This window comes from Crinia signifera, chromosome 6, assembly GCF_055691185.1.
Source record: "Crinia signifera chromosome 6, ASM5569118v1, whole genome shotgun sequence".
NCBI lineage: Eukaryota > Metazoa > Chordata > Amphibia > Anura > Myobatrachidae > Crinia > Crinia signifera.
The window spans coordinates 26493663-26516518 of NC_139222.1; the positions used below are offsets into that span (position 1 = coordinate 26493663).

Genomic DNA, 22856 nt, shown 5'->3' on the forward strand with positions numbered 1-22856 from the left:
CCTCTCTGTGTCTGCTGACGGAGGAGTCTGGATGACGGGGGTATCTGCGTCTACCTGCAGGTACAGAGCGCTTCCACTGTGCGGGGAGCTACACCCGCCAAGGATGGGGACGGCATTTCTGGGGACCTTGTCTGGAGGCAGATAAGCACTCAGCCAAGGGATGAGGCTGCTACTGCTACTAGCTGCACCGGCTACGGAGTAAAGAACGTGGCCCAAGCAGGCTCCTGGTTTTCTAGAGGAGGCTGTACCTGTGGGCATCGCCCAGGCATTGTAGCAGCCTGCGTATAAGCCGTACTGTACTAGTAATGGGGGCATAGGCCAACATTACAGGATGTACAAGACATCCGCGCCGGAGCCCCAGAGTCACTGGGACTGGTACTCCCGGAAGACGTTGCAGTATTATAGCACTGTGAACCGGCTGCTAAAGCACAGGTAAGACAATGTACTACAAGTATAGAAGGCATACAATGCCATAGAATAGGCGGGTAGCCTATATGGTACCGCTAACACAGTATTCTCTGACCAACAGAGATAGTGTTCAAGCCATACACCGTAAGCTGGTACTACGTATACCTTGCGGTGGCGTAGACATTTGGCCCATATGTACGGCTAACACAGCATACTTCTGTTTTAAATTTTGCAATGTGGGAAGAAACCGGAGTACACGGAGTAACCCCACTAAAACACGGAGAGAACGTACAAACTCTGCACAGTTAGGGTCATAGTGGGAATTGAACCCACGACCCGAGCTGTGCTGCCCCCACAGTACGCAGTAAGCTAGTACTAGGCACATATAGCAATCATTGGCAGGCAGCCTTTCTGACAGGCAGTGATAGTGTTACACAGTGCACAGCCAGCCTGTGATATACATACAATGCAGTGATATAGACAGTGCAGTGATATACATACAATAGACAGCTGCCGTGATATAGACCGGCAGTCTATACGGTACAGACAATGCAGTATGCATCTGAGCCAGCTTGTAATAGACATACAAAGCAGTGATATAGACATACAGTGAAGTTATATATATACACAGGTGCAGTGGATATACTGGCAGTCTATATGATACAGACAACGCAGTCTGCATCTGACAGCCAGCTTGTATCTGACAGGCAGATAACTGCAGAGTTTGGGTCATGTTGGGAATCGAACCCATGACCTCTGCACTGTGATGCAGCAATGCTAACCATTACGCCATCCGCTCTGTCCTTTATGCTTCCGACAGGCAGTGATGGTGTTAATTCACAGGATACAATGTTGCACTTGGCTCTGCTGTGCCCAGAGTTTGAACTCTGTCTGCTCTGTAACCTGACTCCTGGAGGAGATTATTACAGGGGAGCCCAGGCAGTGAAGGAGTGGAACCCCAGACTGGCTTGATAAGCTCTCTGTGTCCCTCCACACATGTTAAGTCAGCATGACCTAACCAGCAATACATGGCCATATAGTACAGTGTAACACAGATTAAACTGACAGGCAGCTAAACTGTTAACAAACAATGCAGCATACAAGGGCAATGCAATTAATGGCACAAGGCTCCTTTCAGAGCACAGTACTGTACAGTTTCCCGAAGGAGGGGTACAGGGGGGACATGCCCAAATGACCTGGCAGTGAAGGAGTGGAACTCCGGGTGGCTATGAGCTCCTCCGTGTCCCTCCTCACATGTTGCAGGCAGGCAGGAAGGGATCTCAGTGGCGGGAACTCTCTGTGTGATAAACACAGTTCCCTGCCTACTGTCCCCGGGTGGAGAGGCTGATGTGGGGGGAGCCTTCTCCCCCTGCTGACAAATGGCCCCCAGGGAGGTGTCCACATGCGGCGCAGGTAAAAATGGCAGGGGTCCGGCGCTACCGGGCGGCCCCGCATACCTGGCGCCGCTGCCCACAAACCGTTTCCCTGGTGGTCCAGCGGGAGCGGGTGGCGAACCAGCCGTCCGCTTGTCAGCGCAGTCGGCGGTCCCCCCGCCGAACTGCTGCAGCCGCAATGCCCAGCAAGCGCAATCGCGCGCGCTCCCAGCGGGGAGCGCGTTACCTTTGTCAGGTCCCCGGCGTCCGGTGGCGGCTGTGGCTCCCCAGTGCCCGGGGGCCGCTGCAGGTCCCCACCCTCGAGTGGCGATGCAGCTCCGGACCCGGGTGATGGAGCAGCAGCGCAGGTGTCTGTGCAGACCCCCAGTGCTGCTGCTCTGTCACTGACACAAGTCAGTGTAAAAGAAAAATGAAAAATAAAATATAAAAATCAAGTTAGGCTGCTAAATAGCAGCCCCTCTATTAGGTGCATCTGGCTCCTGCCAGCACCCAAAAAAACTGGGCTTCCTGGCCTGGAGGCGGGGTAGAGGAGGGGAGGAGCCCGGCTGCCTGGGAGGCAGTTCAAGTTTAACCTCTAGGGTGCTGGTGCTCTCCCATCTCCTTACTACCCACTGTAACGCTGTGGCCCCTGATGTCTCCCGAAGGAGAAATAAGTGATGTCACAGTGACGCTCCCAGATCCCCTCACCTCCCCAGTCACGTCCCTGTATTATTACTATAGATATAAGTGATGTCACAGTGACGCTCCCAGATCCCCTCACCTCCCCAGTCATGTCCCTGTATTATTACTATAGATATAAGTGATGTCACAGTGACGCTCCCAGATCCCCTCACCTCTCCAGTCACATCCCTGTATTATTACTATAGATATAGGTGATGTCACAGTGACACTCCCAGATCCCCTCACCTCCCCAGTCACATCCCTGTATTATTACTATAGATATAGGTGATGTCACAGTGACACTCCCAGATCCCCTCACCTCCCCAGTCACATCCCTGTATTATTACTAGAGATATAAGTGACATCACAGTGACGCTCCCAGATCCCCTCACCTCCCCAGTCATGTCCCTGTATTATTACTATAGATATAAGTGATGTCACAGTGACGCTCCCAGATCCCCTCACCTCCCCAGTCATGTCCCTGTATTATTACTATAGATATAAGTGATGTCACAGTGACGCTCCCAGATCCCCTCACCTCCCCAGTCACGTCCCTGTATTATTACTATAGATATAAGTGATGTCACAGTGACACTCCCAGATCCCCTCACCTCCCCAGTCAAGTCCCTGTATTATTATTATAGATATAAGTGATGTCACAGTGACGCTCCCAGACCCCCTCACCTCCCCAGTCATGTCCCTGTATTATTACTATAGATATAAGTGATGTCACAGTGACACTGCCAGATCCCCTCACCTCCCCAGTCACGTCCCTGTATTATTACTATAGCTATAAGTGATGTCACAGTGACACTCCCAGATCCCCTCACCTCCCCAGTCACATCCTTGTATTATTACTATAGGTATAAGTGATGTCACAGTGATGCTCCCAGATCCCCTCACCTCCCCAGTCACGTCCCTGTATTATTACTATAGATATAGGTGATGTCACAGTGACGCTCCCAGATCCCCTCACCTCCCCAGTCACGTCCCTGTATTATTACTATAGATATAAGTGATGTCACAGTGACACTCCCAGATCCCCTCACCTCCCCAGTCACGTCCCTGTATTATTACTATAGATATAGGTGATGTCACAGTGACATCTCCCAGATCCCCTCACCTCCCCAGTCATGTCCCTGTATTATTACTATAGATATAAGTGATGTCACAGTGACACTGCCAGATCCCCTCACCTCTCCAGTCACATCCCTGTATTATTACTATAGATATAGGTGATGTCACAGTGACACTCCCAGATCCCCTTACCTCCCCAGTCACATCCCTGTATTATTACTATAGATATAAGTGACGTCACAGTGACGCTCCCAGATCCCCTCACCTCCCCAGTCATGTCCCTGTATTATTACTATAGATATAACTGATGTCACAGTGACGCTCCCAGATCCCCTCACCTCCCCAGTCACATCCCTGTATTATTACTATAGATATAGGTGATGTCACAGTGACGCTCCCAGATCCCCTCACCTCCCCAGTCACGTCCCTGTATTATTACTATAGATATAAGTGATGTCACAGTGACACTCCCAGATCCCCTCACCTCCCCAGTCAAGTCCCTGTATTATTATTATTATAGATATAAGTGATGTCACAGTGACGCTCCCAGACCCCCTCACCTCCCCAGTCACGTCCCTGTATTATTACTATAGATATAAGTGATGTCACAGTGACACTGCCAGATCCCCTCACCTCCCCAGTCACGTCCCTGTATTATTACTATAGCTATAAGTGATGTCACAGTGACACTCCCAGATCCCCTCACCTCCCCAGTCACATCCTTGTATTATTACTATAGGTATAAGTGATGTCACAGTGATGCTCCCAGATCCCCTCACCTCCCCAGTCATGTCCCTGTATTATTACTATAGATATAAGTGATGTCACAGTGACACTGCCAGATCCCCTCACCTCTCCAGTCACATCCCTGTATTATTACTATAGATATAGGTGATGTCACAGTGACACTCCCAGATCCCCTCACCTCCCCAGTCACATCCCTGTATTATTACTATAGATATAAGTGATGTCACAGTGACGCTCCCAGATCCCCTCACCTCCCCAGTCATGTCCCTGTATTATTACTATAGATATAAGTGATGTCACAGTGACGCTCCCAGATCCCCTCACCTCCCCAGTCACGTCCCTGTATTATTACTATAGATATAAGTGATGTCACAGTGACACTCCCAGATCCCCTCACCTCCCCAGTCAAGTCCCTGTATTATTACTATAGATATAAGTGACGTCACAGTGACGCTCCCAGACCCCCTCACCTCCCCAGTCACGTCCCTGTATTATTACTATAGATATAAGTGATGTCACAGTGACACTGCCAGATCCCCTCAACTCCCCAGTAACGTCCCTGTATTATTACTATAGATATAAGTGATGTCACAGTGACGCTCCCAGATCCCCTCACCTACCCAGTCACGTCCCTGTATTATTACTATAGATATAAGTGATGTCACAGTGACGCTCCCAGATCCCCTCACCTCCCCAGTCACGTCCCTGTATTATTACTATAGCTATAAGTGATGTCACAGTGACACTCCCAGATCCCCTCACCTCCCCAGTCAAATCCTTGTATTATTACTATAGGTATAAGTGATGTCACAGTGATGCTCCCAGATCCCCTCACCTCCCCAGTCATGTCCCTGTATTATTACTATAGATATAAGTGATGTCACAGTGACACTGCCAGATCCCCTCACCTCTCCAGTCACATCCCTGTATTATTACTATAGATATAGGTGATGTCACAGTGACACTCCCAGATCCCCTCACCTCCCCAGTCATGTCCCTGTATTATTACTATAGATATAAGTGATGTCACAGTGACGCTCCCAGATCCCCTCACCTACCCAGTCACGTCCCTGTATTATTACTATAGATATAAGTGATGTCACAGTGACGCTCCCAGATCCCCTCACCTCCCCAGTCATGTCCCTGTATTATTACTATAGATATAAGTGATGTCACAGTGACGCTCCCAGATCCCCTCACCTCCCCAGTCACGTCCCTGTATTATTACTATAGATATAAGTGATGTCACAGTGACACTCCCAGATCCCCTCACCTCCCCAGTCAAGTCCCTGTATTATTACTATAGATATAAGTGACGTCACAGTGACGCTCCCAAACCCCCTCACCTCCCCAGTCACGTCCCTGTATTATTACTATAGATATAAGTGATGTCACAGTGACACTGCCAGATCCCCTCAACTCCCCAGTCACGTCCCTGTATTATTACTATAGATATAAGTGATGTCACAGTGACGCTCCCAGATCCCCTCACCTCTCCAGTCACGTCCCTGTATTATTACTATAGATATAAGTGATGTCACAGTGACACTCCCAGATCCCCTCACCTCCCCAGTCATGTCCCTGTATTATTACTATAGATATAAGTGATGTCACAGTGACGCTCCCAGATCCCCTCACCTCCCCAGTCACGTCCTTGTATTATTACTATAGATATAAGTGACGTCACAGTGACGCTCCCAGATCCCCTAATCTCCCCAGTCACGTCCCTGTATTATTACTATAGATATAAGTGATGTCACAGTGACACTCCCAGATTCCCTCACCTCCCCAGTCACGTCCCTGTATTATTACTATAGATATAAGTGATGTCACAGTGACGCTCCCAGATCCCCTCACCTCCCCAGTCACGTCCCTGTATTATTACTATAGATATAAGTGATGTCACAGTGACGCTCCCAGATCCCCTCACCTCCCCAGTCACGTCCCTGTATTATTACTATAGATATAAGTGACGTCACAGTGACGCTCCCAGATCCCCTCACCTCCCCAGTCATGTCCCTGTAGTATTACTATAGATATAAGTGATGTCATAGAGACGCTCCCAGATCCCCTCACCTCCCCAGTCACGTCCCTGTATTATTACTATAGATATAAGTGATGTCACAGTGACACTCCCAGATCCCCTCACCTCCCCAGTCACGTCCCTGTATTATTTCTATAGATATAAGTGATGTCACAGTGACACTCCCAGATCCCCTCACCTCCCCAGTCACGTCCCTGTATTATTACTATAGATATAGGTGATGTCACAGTGACACTCCCAGATCCCCTCACCTCCCCAGTCACGTCCCTGTATTATTACTATAGATATAAGTGACGTCACAGTGACACTCCCAGATCCCCTCACCTCCCCAGTCATGTCCCTGTATTATTACTATAGATATAAGTGATGCCACAGTGACGCTCCCAGATCCCCTCACCTCCCCAGTCACATCCCTGTATTATTACTATAGATATAGGTGATGTCACAGTGACGCTCCCAGATCCCCTCACCTCCCCAGTCACATTCCTGTATTATTACTATAGATATAAGTGATGTCACAGTGACACTCCCAGATCACCTCACCTCCCCAGTCATGTCCCTGTATTATTACTATAGATATAAGTGACGTCACAGTGACGCTCCCAGATCCCCTCACCTCCCCAGTCACGTCCCTGTATTATTACTATAGATATAAGTGATGTCACAGTGACGCTCCCAGATCCCCTCACCTCCCCAGTCATGTCCCTGTATTATTACTATAGATATAAGTGACGTCACAGTGACACTCCCAGATCCCGTCACCTCCCCAGTCATGTCCCTGTATTATTACTATAGATATAAGTGACGTCACAGTGACACTCCCAGATCCCGTCACCTCCCCAGTCATGTCCCTGTATTATTACTATAGATATATGTGATGTCACAGTGACACTCCCAGATCCCCTCACCTCCCCAGTCACGTCCCTGTATTATTACTATAGATATAAGTGATGTGACAGTGACACTCCCAGATCCCCTCACCTCCCCAGTCAGCAGGTAGATCATCTCCAGGGTGAGATCTAGTATTCTCTCAGTTCCGTGACTCTGGTCCATCTTCATGTTTAATCTCTTCTAGGCAGCTTAGCCCTTTACTCTTTCTGGCAAGAGAGAATAACACAATAAATGAAATGCATAGATTACTAAATAATTACTCTGTCATGACAAATCTTTTAGTGCCAATTTGAGCAACTATACGTACAGCATTTATATTGCACTAGAAATTCTTATTGGAAAACCAGATTGCATATTAATGTCACTGTAACTGTGCAGCACCTGTGCCTCAGAGATAGTCTTTGGGTACAGCTGTGACTACTCCATTTTAGCTGATGGACAGAGTCATCACTGTGACGACGCTGCAAGGTGTACACCTTGTGCCGTATATAGGGTGGCAATTTATCTTAGATCGCCCAATACAAAAGCTCAGTGTAAAATTGGGAATGAACCGCAATCCAGTCGCATATCGAAGAATATCAATGAGACTTTACTACTCTGTGCGGATCTGAGTAAGTCAGAAGCTTTCACTAATCTGCGGCACAGACAGGCTCCAAGTGATCGTCACTGACGTCAGAGATCCACCCCTAAAAACACCAGGGTACACCGGCATTTTTTTGCAACTGCTTCCAGAATACGGAAGGTCTCCGCCAACAACACCGGCTTCCTGTCAGCCAAACTGAGACTTGGATGTGAATTGTTCGCGTTTTCTTTAGCAATTTAAGGCCACTAACATGTGATGCGAATGCTGTGGCGATAATTGCTCAATTTGCTCATTTATTTAGTGATTTGTATGGCTTTGATTTAATAAAGTATACATTCAATAATCAGTGCGTGTATGTTTATAAGGGTTTGTGTTGTCGACGTGAAACATCTTTCTGATGATGCCCTGTTGGATTAGGCGGGAAGCGGCCTGAGGCTCCGCGAGGATCTTTTCACACAAGCAGATAAAGGGATGTCACACTGCTTTTTTAAATTATTAGGGACGCTGCGAGGCGGCAAGTAGGGCAGGGAGGCTTTTTCAGACACCCGGATTCCGGGATATTGAAAAAGCCTCCTGGAAGTTTGCCACCAAAATCGGGAGATTCCCAGAAATCCGGGAGGGGTGGCAACTAGGGTTACCACCCGTCCGGGATTACTCCGGACAGTCCGGTAATTAGCCCGGGTGTCCGGAGTCCGGGCGGGTGGTGTTCCCGGACTATACAATGTCCGGGAACTGGAGACCTGAGGGAGATCCTGCGCAGCGCTGCCGGGGACAGCCAGATAGAGACCGGCAGCGCTGTGACTGCGTGTCAGTGTGTGAGGCTGAGGAGGACGAGCAGGACCGCCTGCGGCTATTTCAATATCGCACCTGCCCTGCTCGCGGTCAGCCAGCCAATCAGGTGCGGTGGCTCCTGATTGACAGCTGGACCGCGAGCAGGGCAGGCGCGATATTTGAAATTCCGATTGAGATGAGAAAGCCATACGTGATTGTGAAACGTGTCTCGGAAGCAGGTCCCCGCGCTGTGCACAAGCGGGGGCCTATAACCTCTAAGCTGTCCCATCATCAATTCAGTTGCTGTCGCACCACTGTGTCACCGCAGACCCTCAAGCTACCCTGTACACACCAAGCTCCGGTCTGTGAGTAGGCAGCTTCATCTCCTTTCCCAGACCAGCAGACTAGCGGCGGCCCCTCTCTGACAGTTACCCGGCGTGTTCAGAGGTTATGTGAGTGGTGCTCCCTCCAGCTGCCGGATTCACATCACATCCCCTGACATCTGACAACTTGGTATGTTCATTTGTTTGGTTTGTAGGCAATCTCCCTGTGTAATAATCTTTTTGTGTATACAATCCATGGCTAATTATAAATTGATCTCAAGGTAGCCCTTAGCCGTCTGATTAACTCCCCTCATACCGGGGCCGCAGCGCTGATAATCCTGAGCTGACAATTTCTTTGTGTGATATCTTTTTTTGTGTACAATCCACTTCAAGTTAGCTAATTATTAACTGACTCCAATGTAATGAGAGAGGTACTCCTGCTAGCCGCCTGATTTAACTCCCCTGATGCCTGGGTTGCAGGCAGCGCTGATCACATTTGAGCTAAACAATCTGATACATTTATTTGTATTTATTATGATTTGATTGCATATAATTTCTCTGTGTAATAATCTGTATTAATAATCTGTGTAATAATCTCCCTACTATTGAGGAAAAACCTAGCACCATTCACCCCTGCTTCGTTTAGAGATAATTTAATAGCAGGCTATCCTTTATCTTTTTAAACTCCTGCTTGGCACCCAAGTGGTGAATAAATGTACTATACAGTATGTGTCTATTCCCTGCAATGCCATTTGACAATCGGGTTACACTAAAATACATTTAAGGGGCCATGTGCCTGAGCATCTAGCACTATTCTCCATTGGTCCATACACACTGGGCAACTATGCCCAGCGTGTTTGGACAGTGATAATGGCATTCATCGCTGGGGGGGAAAGCTAGTCAGTGCATACACACTGAGCAGTTTTCCCCCTGCCCAGCGCCGATGGAGGGGGGAGGACGGCGTTGCATAGTAGAGCACTATGCAAAGCTGTCCGCAAAGCCACTCATCTGCTGGTATAACCAACAGATGAGCGGCTTTCCTGGCGATGTTGCGGGAGCGCACAGCAGAGCTCATCCCTGGGCCATACACACTGGGCGGCTTTGAGCTGAAAGCCGCTAAAACCTCCTGTTTTGAGCGACTTTCAGCTCAAAGTTGCCAAGTGTGTATGGGCCTTATACATCATCACCCACGTGCTATCGCTCAGCCACTGTTCACTACAGATATTTTCTGTACACAGTGGGAAGCAGCATGCACATGGGATCAGGGTGAGCGGTATTCTAAACTTCTGTTCTTTTCAGGTTCTCTCATTTCTAAGGGCCCTTACGTTGACTCTGCACTGTATTAAAACACCAGAGCCAAGTAGGTTACCCTTGGCAACAGCTGAAACAGTCTTTCCCTTTAATTTTCTATACTTGTGACACTCCTGGAGTCCGCTCAACTACGCATGCACTGACATGTGGTATAATATGGGTGTGTGATGTGTAATCGGCATTATGGTGTAATTTTTTTGTGCGCGTCCATTGTGTACTTCCTTTTAACAAGTTGTTGAGCTCTGGCATAACTCCTAATGGGCATTATGGCGTGTGGTATAATATGGATGTGTGACATGTAATAGGCATCATGGTGTCAAATTTTGGTGCGCACCTTCCAAGCACACTGTCCATTTTTTTAAATTTTTTCCAGTCATGACATAATGTGTAATGGTCATCACGGTGTTTTGCATAACGTGTAATGGGCATTACAGCGTGTGACGTGATGTAACATGTATGTGGCATTGCCATGTGCAAAATCAAGAATAGATTTTAAGCAAATGTAAAAATAAACCCCCATAAGGCGTGTCAAAGGGTGGGCTGTGGGTGGGTCAAGGGGCGGGCTGTGGGCGGGTCACTGTCCGGGAATCTCTCAACACAAAGGTGGTAACCCTAGTGGCAACCCGTCCCTAGGTGTCGCTCACTGCTCTAGTGCTTCTAGCACAGGCATGGTCTGCATATCAGTGCTGAAATACAGATTTAAATGTGCTAGAAGCACTGCAGCAAAGAGAGACACCCCAAGCAGTAAAGAGGAACTACTGCAACGGTAATACATATCAGCCTCCTGCATGGATTATGCAGATCACATGTTACAGTCACATGACCCCCAACCTAATTCTACCCTCATCATACTGACGACTGACGTCGTGCATTCACTCAGTGAGGGGACATATTATCCAATACCCTTCATGGTGCAGGAAGAAATAGGTCCCCACACACACACAGACATAACAACAGCCCCATGCTACACGGTATAAAGCTACTACACTGTTATAATATACCACAGGGATACTCACGTCACGTGGCGCCTTCCCGCCGGCCGCTTTTGTAGGTCACATGACCGCCACAGGAAGCGGAGGCCACCGGCGGGAAGGAAACACAGGGGCACTTGTTTCTGCTGTGTAGGGGGGGGGGGGTCCCATTACCCGGAAGTGCGGGGTGTGCTGCTGATGTGTCCGTGTGAGAGCACTGCAGGTGACGGCTGTCGGCGGGTGAGTGTCCCCATAGACAGGGGTGAGAGGCGGGGAGGAGCGGGTGACATAGATACACAGTCAGTGTCTATGTGACGCCCGGGAGCTGCTGCTGAGGAGACGGCGCCTCCCGGGGGACTATGTAAAAACCGGACCAGAGCTTGTAGTGACTCGTCCGGGGGTTTTCTTGCCCGTAAGGGGTTAATTGTGACGGGACTATGTAAAAACCGGACCGGACTAAACCCCGGACTGCCGGACAGGACATCACAATCTGCAGTCCGGAGCTTGTAGGGTCCGGTCCGGGGGGTGTCTTGTCCGGGGGGTCCCTGTGATAGCGATCACCAGGGACATGGGGGAGGGGAGATTACAGCCTCCCCGTGTGGTCCGGACCGTCCGGTTTTTGCTACATGCCCGGACCATACAGGGAGGCTTTATTCTACCTCCTCCTCCTCTCCCTGGTGACAGGTGTCACAGGCAGCCCCCCCCCCCACAGGACACCCCCCGGACCGGAGGCTACAAGCCCCAAAATGCAGAGTTTGTTGTCCGGTCCGGGGGTTTTGTCCTGGTCCGGTTTTCACCCATACCCGGTATTATGGTGTAGATGGGCATTCTGGGTTCTTATGCTGATAAATATGTGTATAATCAGCCTTGTATACAATTGGTGATATGTGTACGACACCACTGTGAGACTAAGAGGGATATACCCACAGTAGTGTACATATGGCTGTATACAGTGTATGTGCTGCATAATATACCCCTATTATAGATAGAAGTGCATGTACTTGTAGCCGTGTACAGGTATTTGTGTGCAGCAATTCCATGTTATGTGACATTTACTATCAGTATGCATGAGATAGGCAAGTGCTGCTGTATAACATATCCGACCTGGTGCTGACATCACTCACCCAGCCCTAAGGCTGGTTTCACACACTCCGGCTCCTGCCAGACGGTGAAATCCCGCACGGCCAGGGAGCCATGCCGCGCACACTAGCTTATCATAGAGGGGATGGCCACAGCCCGGCAGCCGTCCATTCCAGGTTGCAGCCGGGTCGTGGCCGTCCCGTGTGAATGGACACAATAGTGTCCATTCACAAATAATGTGTGCGGCACGGCTCCCTGGCCGTGCGGGATTTCACCGTCCAGCAGGAGCCGGAGTGTGTGAAACCAGCCTCATACAGGCATATCCGTCCTGCCGCTGATGTCACACACCCTGCCCTAATACAGGCATATCCGTCCTGCCACTGATGTCACACACCCTGCCCTAATACAGGCATATCCGGCCTGGTGCTGACCTCTCACACCCTCCCCTAATACAGGCGTATCCATCCTGGTGCTGACATCACACACCCTCCCCTAATACAGGCGCATCCGGCCTGGTGCTGACATCACACACCCTCCCTTAATACAGGCGTATCCGGCCTGGAGGTGACGTCACACACCCTCCCCTAATACAGGTGTATCCGGCCTGGTGCTGTCATCACACAGCCTCCCCTAATACAGGTGTATCCGGCCTGGTGCTGACATCACACACCCTCCCCTAATACAGACGTTGATGGCCTGGTGCTGACATCACACACCCTCCCCTAATAAAGACGTTGCTGGCCTGGTGATGACGTCACACACCCTCCCCTAATACAGGCGTATCCGTCCTGGTGCTGACGTCACACACCCTCCCCTAATACAGGCGTATCCGGCCTGGTGCTGACGTCACACACCCTCACCTAATACAGGCGTATCCGGCCTGGTGCTGACATCACACACCCTCACCTAATACAGGCGTTGCCGGCCTGGTGCTGACATCACACACCCTCCCCTAATACAGGCATATCCGGCCTGGTGCTGACGTCACACACCCTCCCCTAATACAGGCATATCCGTCCTGCCACTGATGTCACACACCCTGCCCTAATACAGGCATATCCGGCCTGGTGCTGACCTCTCACACCCTCCCCTAATACAGGCGTATCCATCCTGGTGCTGACATCACATACCCTCCCCTAATACAGGCGTATCCATCCTGGTGCTGACATCACACACCCTCCCCTAATACAGGCATATCCGGCCTGGAGCTGACGTCACACACCCTCCCCTAATAAAGGTATATCCGGCCTGGTGCTGACATCACACACCCTCCCCTAATACAGACGTTGCTGGCCTGGTGCTGACATCACACACCCTCCACTAATACAGGCATATCCGGCCTGGTGCTGACATCACACACCCTCCCCTAATACAGGCGTATCCGGCCTGGTGCTGACATCACACACCCTCCCCTAATACAGGCGTATCCATCCTGGTGCTGACGTCACACACCCTCCCCTAATACAGGCGTATGCATCCTGACGCTGACATCACACACCCTCCCCTAATACAGGCGTATGCATCCTGACGCTGACATCACACACCCTCCCCTAATACAGGCGTATCCATCCTGGTGCTGACATCACACACCCTCCCCTAATACAGGCATATCCGGCCTGGAGCTGACGTCACACACCCTCCCCTAATAAAGGTATATCCGGCCTGGTGCTGACATCACACACCCTCCCCTAATACAGACGTTGCTGGCCTGGTGCTGACATCACATACCCTCTCCTAATACAGGCGTATCCGGCCTGGTGCAGACATCACACACCCTCCCCTAATACAGGTGTATTCGGCCTGGAGCTGACGTCACACACCCTCCCCTAATAAAGGTATATCCGGCCTGGTGCTGACATCATACACCCTCCCATAATACAGGCATATCCGGCCTGGTGCTGACATCACACACCCTCCCCTAATACAGGTGTATCCATCCTGGTGCAGACATCACACACCCTCCCCTAATACAGGTGTATTCGGCCTGGAGCTGACGTCACACACCCTCCCCTAATAAAGGTATATCCGGCCTGGAGGTGACGTCACACACCCTCCCCTAATACAGGTGTATCCGGCCTGGTGCTGACATCACACACCCTCCCCTAATACAGGTGTATCCGGCCTGGTGCTGACATCACACACCCTCCCCAAATACAGACATACAGGCGTTGCCGGCCTGGTGCTGACGTAACACACCCTCCCCTAATACAGGCGTATCCGTCCTGGTGCTGACGTCACACACCCTCCCCTAATACAGGCGTATCCGTCCTGGTGCTGACGTCACACACCCTCACCTAATACAGGCGTATCCGGCCTGGTGCTGACATCACACACCCTCCCCTAATACAGGCGTATCCGTCCTGGTGCTGACATCACACACCCTCCCCTAATACAGGCGTATCCGTCCTGGTGCTGAAGTCACACACCCTCCCCTAATACAGGCGTATCCGTCCTGGTGCTGACATCACACACCCTCCCCTAATACAGGCGTATCCGTCCTGGTGCTGAAGTCACACACCCTCCCCTAATACAGGCGTATCCGTCTTAGTGCTGATGTCACACCCTCCCCTAATACAGGCGTATCCGTCCTGGTGCTGACATCACACACCCTCCTCTAATACAGGCGTATCCGTCCTGGTGCTGAAGTCACACACCCTCCCCTAATACAGGCGTATCCGTCCTGGTGCTGACATCACACACCCTCCCCTAATACAGGCGTATCCGTCCTGGTGCTGAAGTCACACACCCTCCCCTAATACAGGCGTATCCGTCTTAGTGCTGATGTCACACCCTCCCCTAATACAGGCGTATCTGGCCTTGTGCTGACATCACACACCGTCCCCTAATACAGGCGTATCCGGCCTGGTGCTGACGTCACACACCCTCCCCTAATACAGGCGTATCCGGCCTTGTGCTGACGTCACACACCGTCCCCTAATACAGGCATATCCGTCCTGGTGCTGAAGTCACACACCCTCCCCTAATACAGGCGTATCCGTCTTGGTGCTGATGTCACACCCTCCCCTAATACAGGCGTATCCGGCCTTGTACTGACATCACACACCGTCCCCTAATACAGGTGTATCCGGCCTTGTGCTGACATCACACACCGTCACCTAATACAGCCGTATCCAGCCTTGTGCTGAGCTCTCACACCCTCCCCTAATACAGGCGTTGCCGGCCTGGTGCTGACATCACACACCCTCCCCTAATACAGGCGTATCCGGCCTGGTGCTGACATCACACACCCTCCCCTAATACAGGCGTATCCGGCCTGGTGCTGACATCACACACCCTCCCCTAATACAGGCGTATCCGCCCTGGTGCTGACATCACACACCCTCCCCTAATACAGGCGTATCCGGCCGGGTGCTGACCTCTCACACCCTTCCCTAACACGCTCAGGGACACCTAGCATTTTCCTAGGCATTCCTGTGTTTTTCTTAGCACTCCTACACCATGGCCGGTTTCTACTCCCAGACGTCTGGTTCCTGTCAATCGCCTTGTGAACGTACTCATGCGCAGTTCATCGATAATCGGCCCCGTTCAAATTCGCGGTTGTGAGATAATATAAACTGCCCATCATTTCTGTTGGATAGATAGTAGGGACTCTTCAGGGAATAACCACCCCTACTTCTGAGGAATTGAACCCCCTAATAGGGGCTAAGTAATAGAAATAACATCAGACAGAGAATGATTTTATATCTATATTATCAACAATTTCTTTTCTTTACAACACATGCTATTAAACTTTTTTTAATATACTTCGCTTTGGATTAGCCCAACTATGGGGAATTGGTACACATACATAAGCCATTCAGAATATAAAATATGTGATACTGTACTCGTCAAATGGTTTTATATAAATAAATAAGAGTTTATTGTAAGTAAAATGATTCTGTGGAAAGAGCACACTGGCGTAACCTGGTTCTCCTTTACTCTTTATATACGAGTCAGTGGGTAGCACCTAGTATTGCTGACAGGATATTAGTGTTCATTCTAGCACCTGCTATCTTAGAAAACCCGTGCATTTCCTGTTCCCTGCCTGGGGTGTCGCTGTCTGCTGTGGTTTTTCTATCACAGGTCTGGTTTGCATATCAGTGCTGATATACAGACCACACTGTGCTAGAAGCACTACAGCAGACAGTGACACCCCAGGCAGGGAAGAGGAACTGCACGGCTTTTCAAAGATAGCAGGTGCTAGATTGAACACTAGATATATATGACATAACTTTCCCCCAACACCACTATAATTATCTACTATTTATTTATCTAAAATTACTATCTACAATAATGACTATAAGATACAGTTACAACATAAGACAGGTGAGTTCCATCATACATTTATACAGCCATCCTTATACAGAGGCTTAGAGGGGTGCGGTAGGGTTACTTACTGGGATCCAATGAGATTTAGATTTACTGGATCCTGTTGGGTGAGACGCTGATTTGTCACTTTTTTATACTGCATAATGTTTTGTCGCTGTGTGACCTGATATTAGCTGTACAGGAGATGTAGTGCGGCACCACCTGCACTGTATAGTATAAGGCAGGAAGGCCAAACTTTTTGCGACGAGGGCCAGATTTGGTGAAGTGTAAATGTGTGGGGGCCGACCATTCAGCCTGACATTAATCACATCAGAATGGTCCCCCAGCCTGCCCCCATTCACTCTATGTCCGTCAGCCTGCCCCCATTCACTGTATGTCCCCCAGCCTGCCCCCATTCACTGTATGTCCCCCAGCCTGCCCCCATTCACTGTATGTTCCCCACTCTGCCCCCAGCCTGCCCCCCTTCTCTTAATGTCCATCAGTGCCTCCATTCATTGTATGTTCCCAAGCCTGACCCCTCCTTCACTGTATGACTCCCATTCACTATATACCCCACTCTGCCCCCATTCACTGTATGTCCCCCAGCCTGCCCCTGCTCCCCTTCTCTGAATGGCCATCACTGCCTCCATTCACTGTATGTCCCCCAGCCTGACCCTCCTTCACTGTATGTCCCCCACTCTGCCCCCTCCCTTCTCTGTATGTTTCCCAGCCCCTTGTGTGAGCCAGAGGAAGGAGAGGCAAAGCAGGCACTGCAAGGACAGGAGATGCTTGGGCTACCGCTGCTGCCCTCCTCCGCACTGCATGTTACAGGAGCAAGCTTCCCCCTTGCTGGCCCCCTCCCCAAACACTGCTGTCAGTGTGATTGTGGAGTAGGGTGATATACGATTGCAGCAGCAGGGGTAGGACGCCAAACACATCTGACTGAGGCGGCCGGCACCTCCTCACTGCAGCAGACAGCAAGGTAAAGGCGCGCTCGGCGGGGCCCCACCTTTAGTGTCCTGTGCTTCCCACATCTGATGCTCTGCCCGCTTCCAGCTGGAGGCTGCGGGCCGCATGAAATGACAGCATGGGCCGCAATTGGCCCCCGGGCCTGACTTTGGACATGCCTGGTATAAGGGTTATATATATATATATATATATATATATATATAAACTCACCTTAACATTCAAATAATCAATTAAATAAATAATGGGGTTTTAGTTCATGAATTGATCAATGCATTTAAGCTTGCAGCCCATCGCCAAGGGACCCCATTTCACTGCAAGTCCTACACTAACAACTGCTTTTCTTGGGAACCTGGCACCTGCTTACACATCATAGCTAAAATGAACATGTGTTTTTTTTTTTCCTGGGTTAATGCTCAACTGCCAAGTAACTTATGGCTTTTATAAGGTGAGACAATCCCAAACACAGCACCTGAATTAGAATTAAAGGGGCAGCTGTCACAGGTTTCAGGTAAATGAGCTTCTCAATGGTGCATGAGAAAGCTATGATCACAGTAACAGACCAAGCTTAAATACATTGATCAATTCATGAACTAAAACCCCATTATTTATTTAATTGATTATTTGAATGTTAAGGTGAGTTAGTTTGTTGTAGTGAGTGCTGGGCCCCCTGTGTTTGTATTTACTAGAGTGTGTGGTCGCAGGCCACCGCACCCCACCCTGGGATGTGGGTGCTGTTTGCACCCCATTCCTAGGAATGGCGAGTGTGTTGGTACTTCTGTGTGTATATATATATATATATATATATATATATATATATATATATATATATATACATATATATATATATATGTGTTGTGTTGCTGTGTGACCTGATATTAGCCGTACAGGAGATGTAGTGCAGCACCACCTGCACTGTATAGTATAAGGGTAAGTTATATATATTCATACTTTACTGTGTAATAATCTGGCAGCGAGGAAGAGAGGGATCTAGGTGTCACCATTTCAGGGGACTTAAAGGCAGGTAGGCAATGAAGAAGGCAAGTCAGATGCTTGGTTGCATAGGGAGAGGTATCAGCAGTAGAAAGAAAGAAGTAATAATGCCAATGTATAGAGTAGGGGTGGGGAACCTTTTTTGTGCCAAGGGCCGTTTGTATGCAGAAAAAATCCTTTGGGGGCCATATGTAAAAATGTATTTTTACAAATTGTCCTGCTGCAGCTGTTCCACGCTCCGGCGGCTGCCGCTGAATAGGACTGACAGTCTCCGGCTGCTGTTGATTAATAGGAATCTCGCGAGAACTACTGACCTCTCATGAGAATTCCCCTGTACTTGACTCCCGGCAAAGCCGCCGGGTGGGTGGACCAGTCAGACCGGCTACCCCTGGTATAGATCATTGGTACGACCTCACCTAGAGTATTGTGTTCAGTTCTGGAGGCCACATCTCCAGAAAGATATAAATACATTAGAGACCGTTCAAAGAAGGGCAACTAAAATGGTGCATGGCCTACATCACAAAACGTACCAGGAAAGACTAAAAGATCTTAATATGTATAGCTTAGAGAAGAGAAGGGAAAGGGGGGACATGATAGAAACTTTCAAATATATCAAGGGTTTTAACAAGGTCCAGGTGGGAGACATTCTTCACAGGAAGAGGAGCAACAGAACACGAGGACATGCACTGACACTAGAGGGAGGAAGATTCAGGGGAAATGTGAGGAAGAATTACTTCACAGAAAGATTATTAGATAAGTGGAATAGCCTCCCAACAGAGGGGGTAGAGCAATGTAAACATGCTTGGGATAGGCATATAGATATCCTTACAAAAAAGGGGCAGACTAGATGGGCCAAGTGGTTCTTATCTGCCGTCACATTCTATGTTTCTATGAGATCTCCACCTAATAGCAGAATAATGGCCTACATATCATTGTAGCAACTTCGATCATTATAGTGCACACTGCTGATTAGTTATGTGTGTGTATTAGTGTTCCTTCTAGAAATTTTCTCGGGCAGGGCAAGGGGGGCGGGCTGCAGCGTCATGAAAAGGGGCAGACCCGGCCGCCGCCGTCACTAAAGGAGGCGGGCCCGGCCCCGGCGAAGTTGCAATAATGCCAGGGAAGCGAAGGGCATCGCCGTCTAAGGCGGCGCTGGGCTTCCCCGTGCACACAGTCGGGGCAGGAACCAGGCTGTTCTAGCAGGGCATTTTGCCCTTTAAAAATTGGGCAGTTTCTAAAACAGCCTAGCGGGAACACTACGTATTATGTGGCTAATTAATGTACTAATCTTTGTAGTAGACAAACATTTGTATCTGAGACTCTCCCACTATTGCAGCAATAATATAATCTGCTTTATACGGTGCAGCAATAATATAATCTGCCTCATACGGTGCAGAAACCGTAATCGAACCTGTTGTGATAAACTCATGAGATTGATGGTTATATGCCGCCCATTTCTATTTGGTGCAGAGCTACTGTTTTGATCAACTTCCAGTTATACAGGATCCATCATGTGACACTTATATACATGGGTCATATATATATATATTTATATGTCATTATATGGGCTGTTGTCAGAATCCCAGGGGTCACCATTGTGATGTCACGTTACCGGCTGACGAAATCCTGATGGTGGGTATTGGGGTTATGAGGGAGAGGATGGATAGGGTTAAGCTGTACAAGGGTCAGAATACTCCCAAAATTCATTGGGATTTTGAATGGCGGTGTTGTGACCATCTCTTTATCATTCCTTGCATAAATAATGTGTTTTTAGATAGCGCCCATTATAGTACAGTGATAGTACGCTATAGCTCAGGAGTGGAGTATGAATGGGCTGGGGACAAGGATAGGGGAAACAACCAGTGGGGGGGGGACCAGGAGTGGAGCAGTGATGGGGGTGGGGGCAGGAGAGGAGCAGTGATGGGTGGGGGCAGGAGAGGAGCGGTGATGGGGGGGGGGGCAGGAGAGGAGCGGTGATGGGGGGGGGGGGCAGAAAAGGAGCAGTGATGAGCAGGGGGGCCAAGACGGGAGCAGTGACAGGCGGGGGGGGGGGGCAGGAGAGAAGCAGCGACAGGCTGGGGACCAGGGCACTAGTAGCGATGGGCAAGTATGATGAAGATAGACCATCTACCATTATGGCGATATGCGATTTTTAAATGTTTTCTTGTGAGTGCATTTATTAAATAAATATCTTTTATTTGTGTAACTGCACTATGTCTTCGCTTGGTTCCTTTCCGTGCCCTTTTATGAGATGTACTGCGAAGGGAAGACGCCATATCCACATAAAGTGGACTTAGATGCGATTTCTCATATGTTAACATGTGAGTGGAAATTTCTGCTAATCAAGAAAATACGTTGTATTAGCAATATTGCACTATCTTTCTCTTCTTAAGGCCCCCATACATTAGGCCGACTTTTCCGAAGTCAGACCTAATCTACTGACAACTCCATTGGGGGGGTCACATACGATTTGGCACTTGATGTGCCAGGTTTTGCATGTGATAAATCGCATGTGGTCCCCCCGGGGGAGCTGCTGTCAGCGGGAGCTGAGCAGGGCATGGGGGCTGCAAGCAGGCAGCGGACGCAGCCTGTAGTACCTGCGGTGGAGGGAGCCAGATGCCGAGCGGGGGAGGCAGTGGGCGCACTGGTCCAGGCGGTGAACTCTGCGAGGGGACCAGAGAGCAGAGACCGGGTAGCGTAGGGGAAGCCGGGCAGCAGCGGGCGGACATAGAAATGAATTTACAGTCAGTGATTGGCTGAGAGCTCTCTCTGTCAGAGAGCTCTCAGCCAATTACTGGCTGTCCATTAATTTCTATGTGCCCGGCTTCCCCTACGCTACCCGGTCTCTGTCTCTGATCCCCTTGCGGCATTCACCGCCTGGAAGTATCTATTTGCGGCATTCACCTCCCCCCCGCCCAGGATAGTGCGCCCACTGCCTCTCTAGCCCGGCTCCCTGCTTACAGTCCCCCGCTCGGCTACCTCCACCGCATGTACTATACGCTGCGTCCCCTGCCCGCCTTGGGCTGCACATAAGATTTAACAAATCTTATGTGCAGCCCGTCCGACCTCCCGAATCCGACCCGATGCGCACGGGACCGCGCATCGGGTCGGATGGGATGTCTGCACATGCGATTTGGCCAGATTTCACGACCCGATTCCTCCAAATCGGGCCCAAATCGCATAGTGTATGGCGGCCTTTGGCGTTTTTGTAGAACGTGAGGATAAGCAAGATAAAGAAGGACTTGACTTATTTACCATTTAAAGAGTAAAGTCTTTATTACTGGTGTTGTTTTTGGTGGATGGTAACCACTGCTGGAGCTATCTGAAAACACATTATTTATGCATGGTTTTTGATCTTTTGTGGAGTTATGTGGTGAAGGCTCCAAGTGTTTATTACCGCAGCCCCCGTTATTGATATTTGCATGCAGGAAAACAATATTTTGATCTATCTTTATCATACCTGCCCAGCACTACTAGTGCTCTGGTGCCCAGCCTGTCGCTGCTTCTCTCCTGGCCCCCTGCCTATCGCTGCTCCTGTCCTGGCCCCCCTGCCCATCACTGCTCCTTTCCCCCCTCCTTGTCCCCTGCCTGTTGATACTCCTCTCCTGCTCTATGGCGATCAATGTAGTGTATGTATGAGAAGAGAGAGGTCACCAGCATCCGCTGCAGCAGCGAGGTCCTGGGGAGTATAAGGGAGCAATGGCCTTACCATCACAGTCCTCATCACCTGAGTAAAGCTGTGTACATACGGTGCAATATATTGCTGAGTCTCCTTTTCATCAGCTACCAGAGATGGTCGCTAATGTACAGGAGACTCTGCGGGGGGAGCCGCAGAGGGAAACGGCTGATCGCTGTCTCATTATGTCCTAGATGGAGATCGGTATCAATTAAATCCTCTTAGTTACTTATTACTATTAATCCTTAACGACTCCACATGAGAACAATTGTCTTACAAACAAAAAAATGACGATACTGAAAAACTACATATGGCCACCTTGGTACAGGATGCATCTAATAACTGGTTGGACAAAATACGTGTCCAGATGGACAATTACAAATGTGATGTATTGGCCTTCAGCAAGGAGAAGTTAAGGAAGGTCCAGTTGGACCCCGAGCTGAGAAGGGTGCATCACTGGTGGAACGCCAACCGCCCGGATGGACGTATTAGCGTTAACAATTACCTTAAATTTATTCAGTCACCTTTTGGAACACCTTACCTTTACTGATCTGATCAGGAGAATGCAAGAATAAGATACCACACAAGTTGGATCATAATTGCAAGTATTCTAAAGTGTATTTGCACGGACACAAATATTTGTACTAAAGTAA

General features: G+C 49.5%; 1 protein-coding gene and 1 pseudogene across 3 annotated transcripts in view; one reads left to right on the top strand and one right to left on the bottom strand.

Annotated features, from left to right (window-relative positions):
• The window catches only part of LOC146010177 (uncharacterized), a 29530-nt gene extending 18057 nt beyond the window's left edge, over positions 1–11473 (bottom strand). For both annotated transcript variants that reach the window (XM_083151161.1, XM_083151160.1), the window contains exons 1-2: positions 11226–11473; positions 7312–7427 (exon numbers count right to left, since the gene is read on the bottom strand). In XM_083151161.1, coding sequence (XP_083007287.1) covers positions 7312–7389 — 78 coding nt within the window. In that variant the 5' untranslated portion in view covers positions 7390–7427; positions 11226–11473. The remainder of the gene's footprint in view (positions 1–7311; positions 7428–11225) is intronic.
• The window catches only part of LOC146010195 (uncharacterized), a 35969-nt pseudogene continuing 24271 nt past the window's right edge, over positions 11159–22856 (top strand). Inside the window, exon 1 of the transcript XR_014444737.1 lies at positions 11159–11420. The product of XR_014444737.1 is annotated as an uncharacterized LOC146010195 (transcript). The remainder of the gene's footprint in view (positions 11421–22856) is intronic.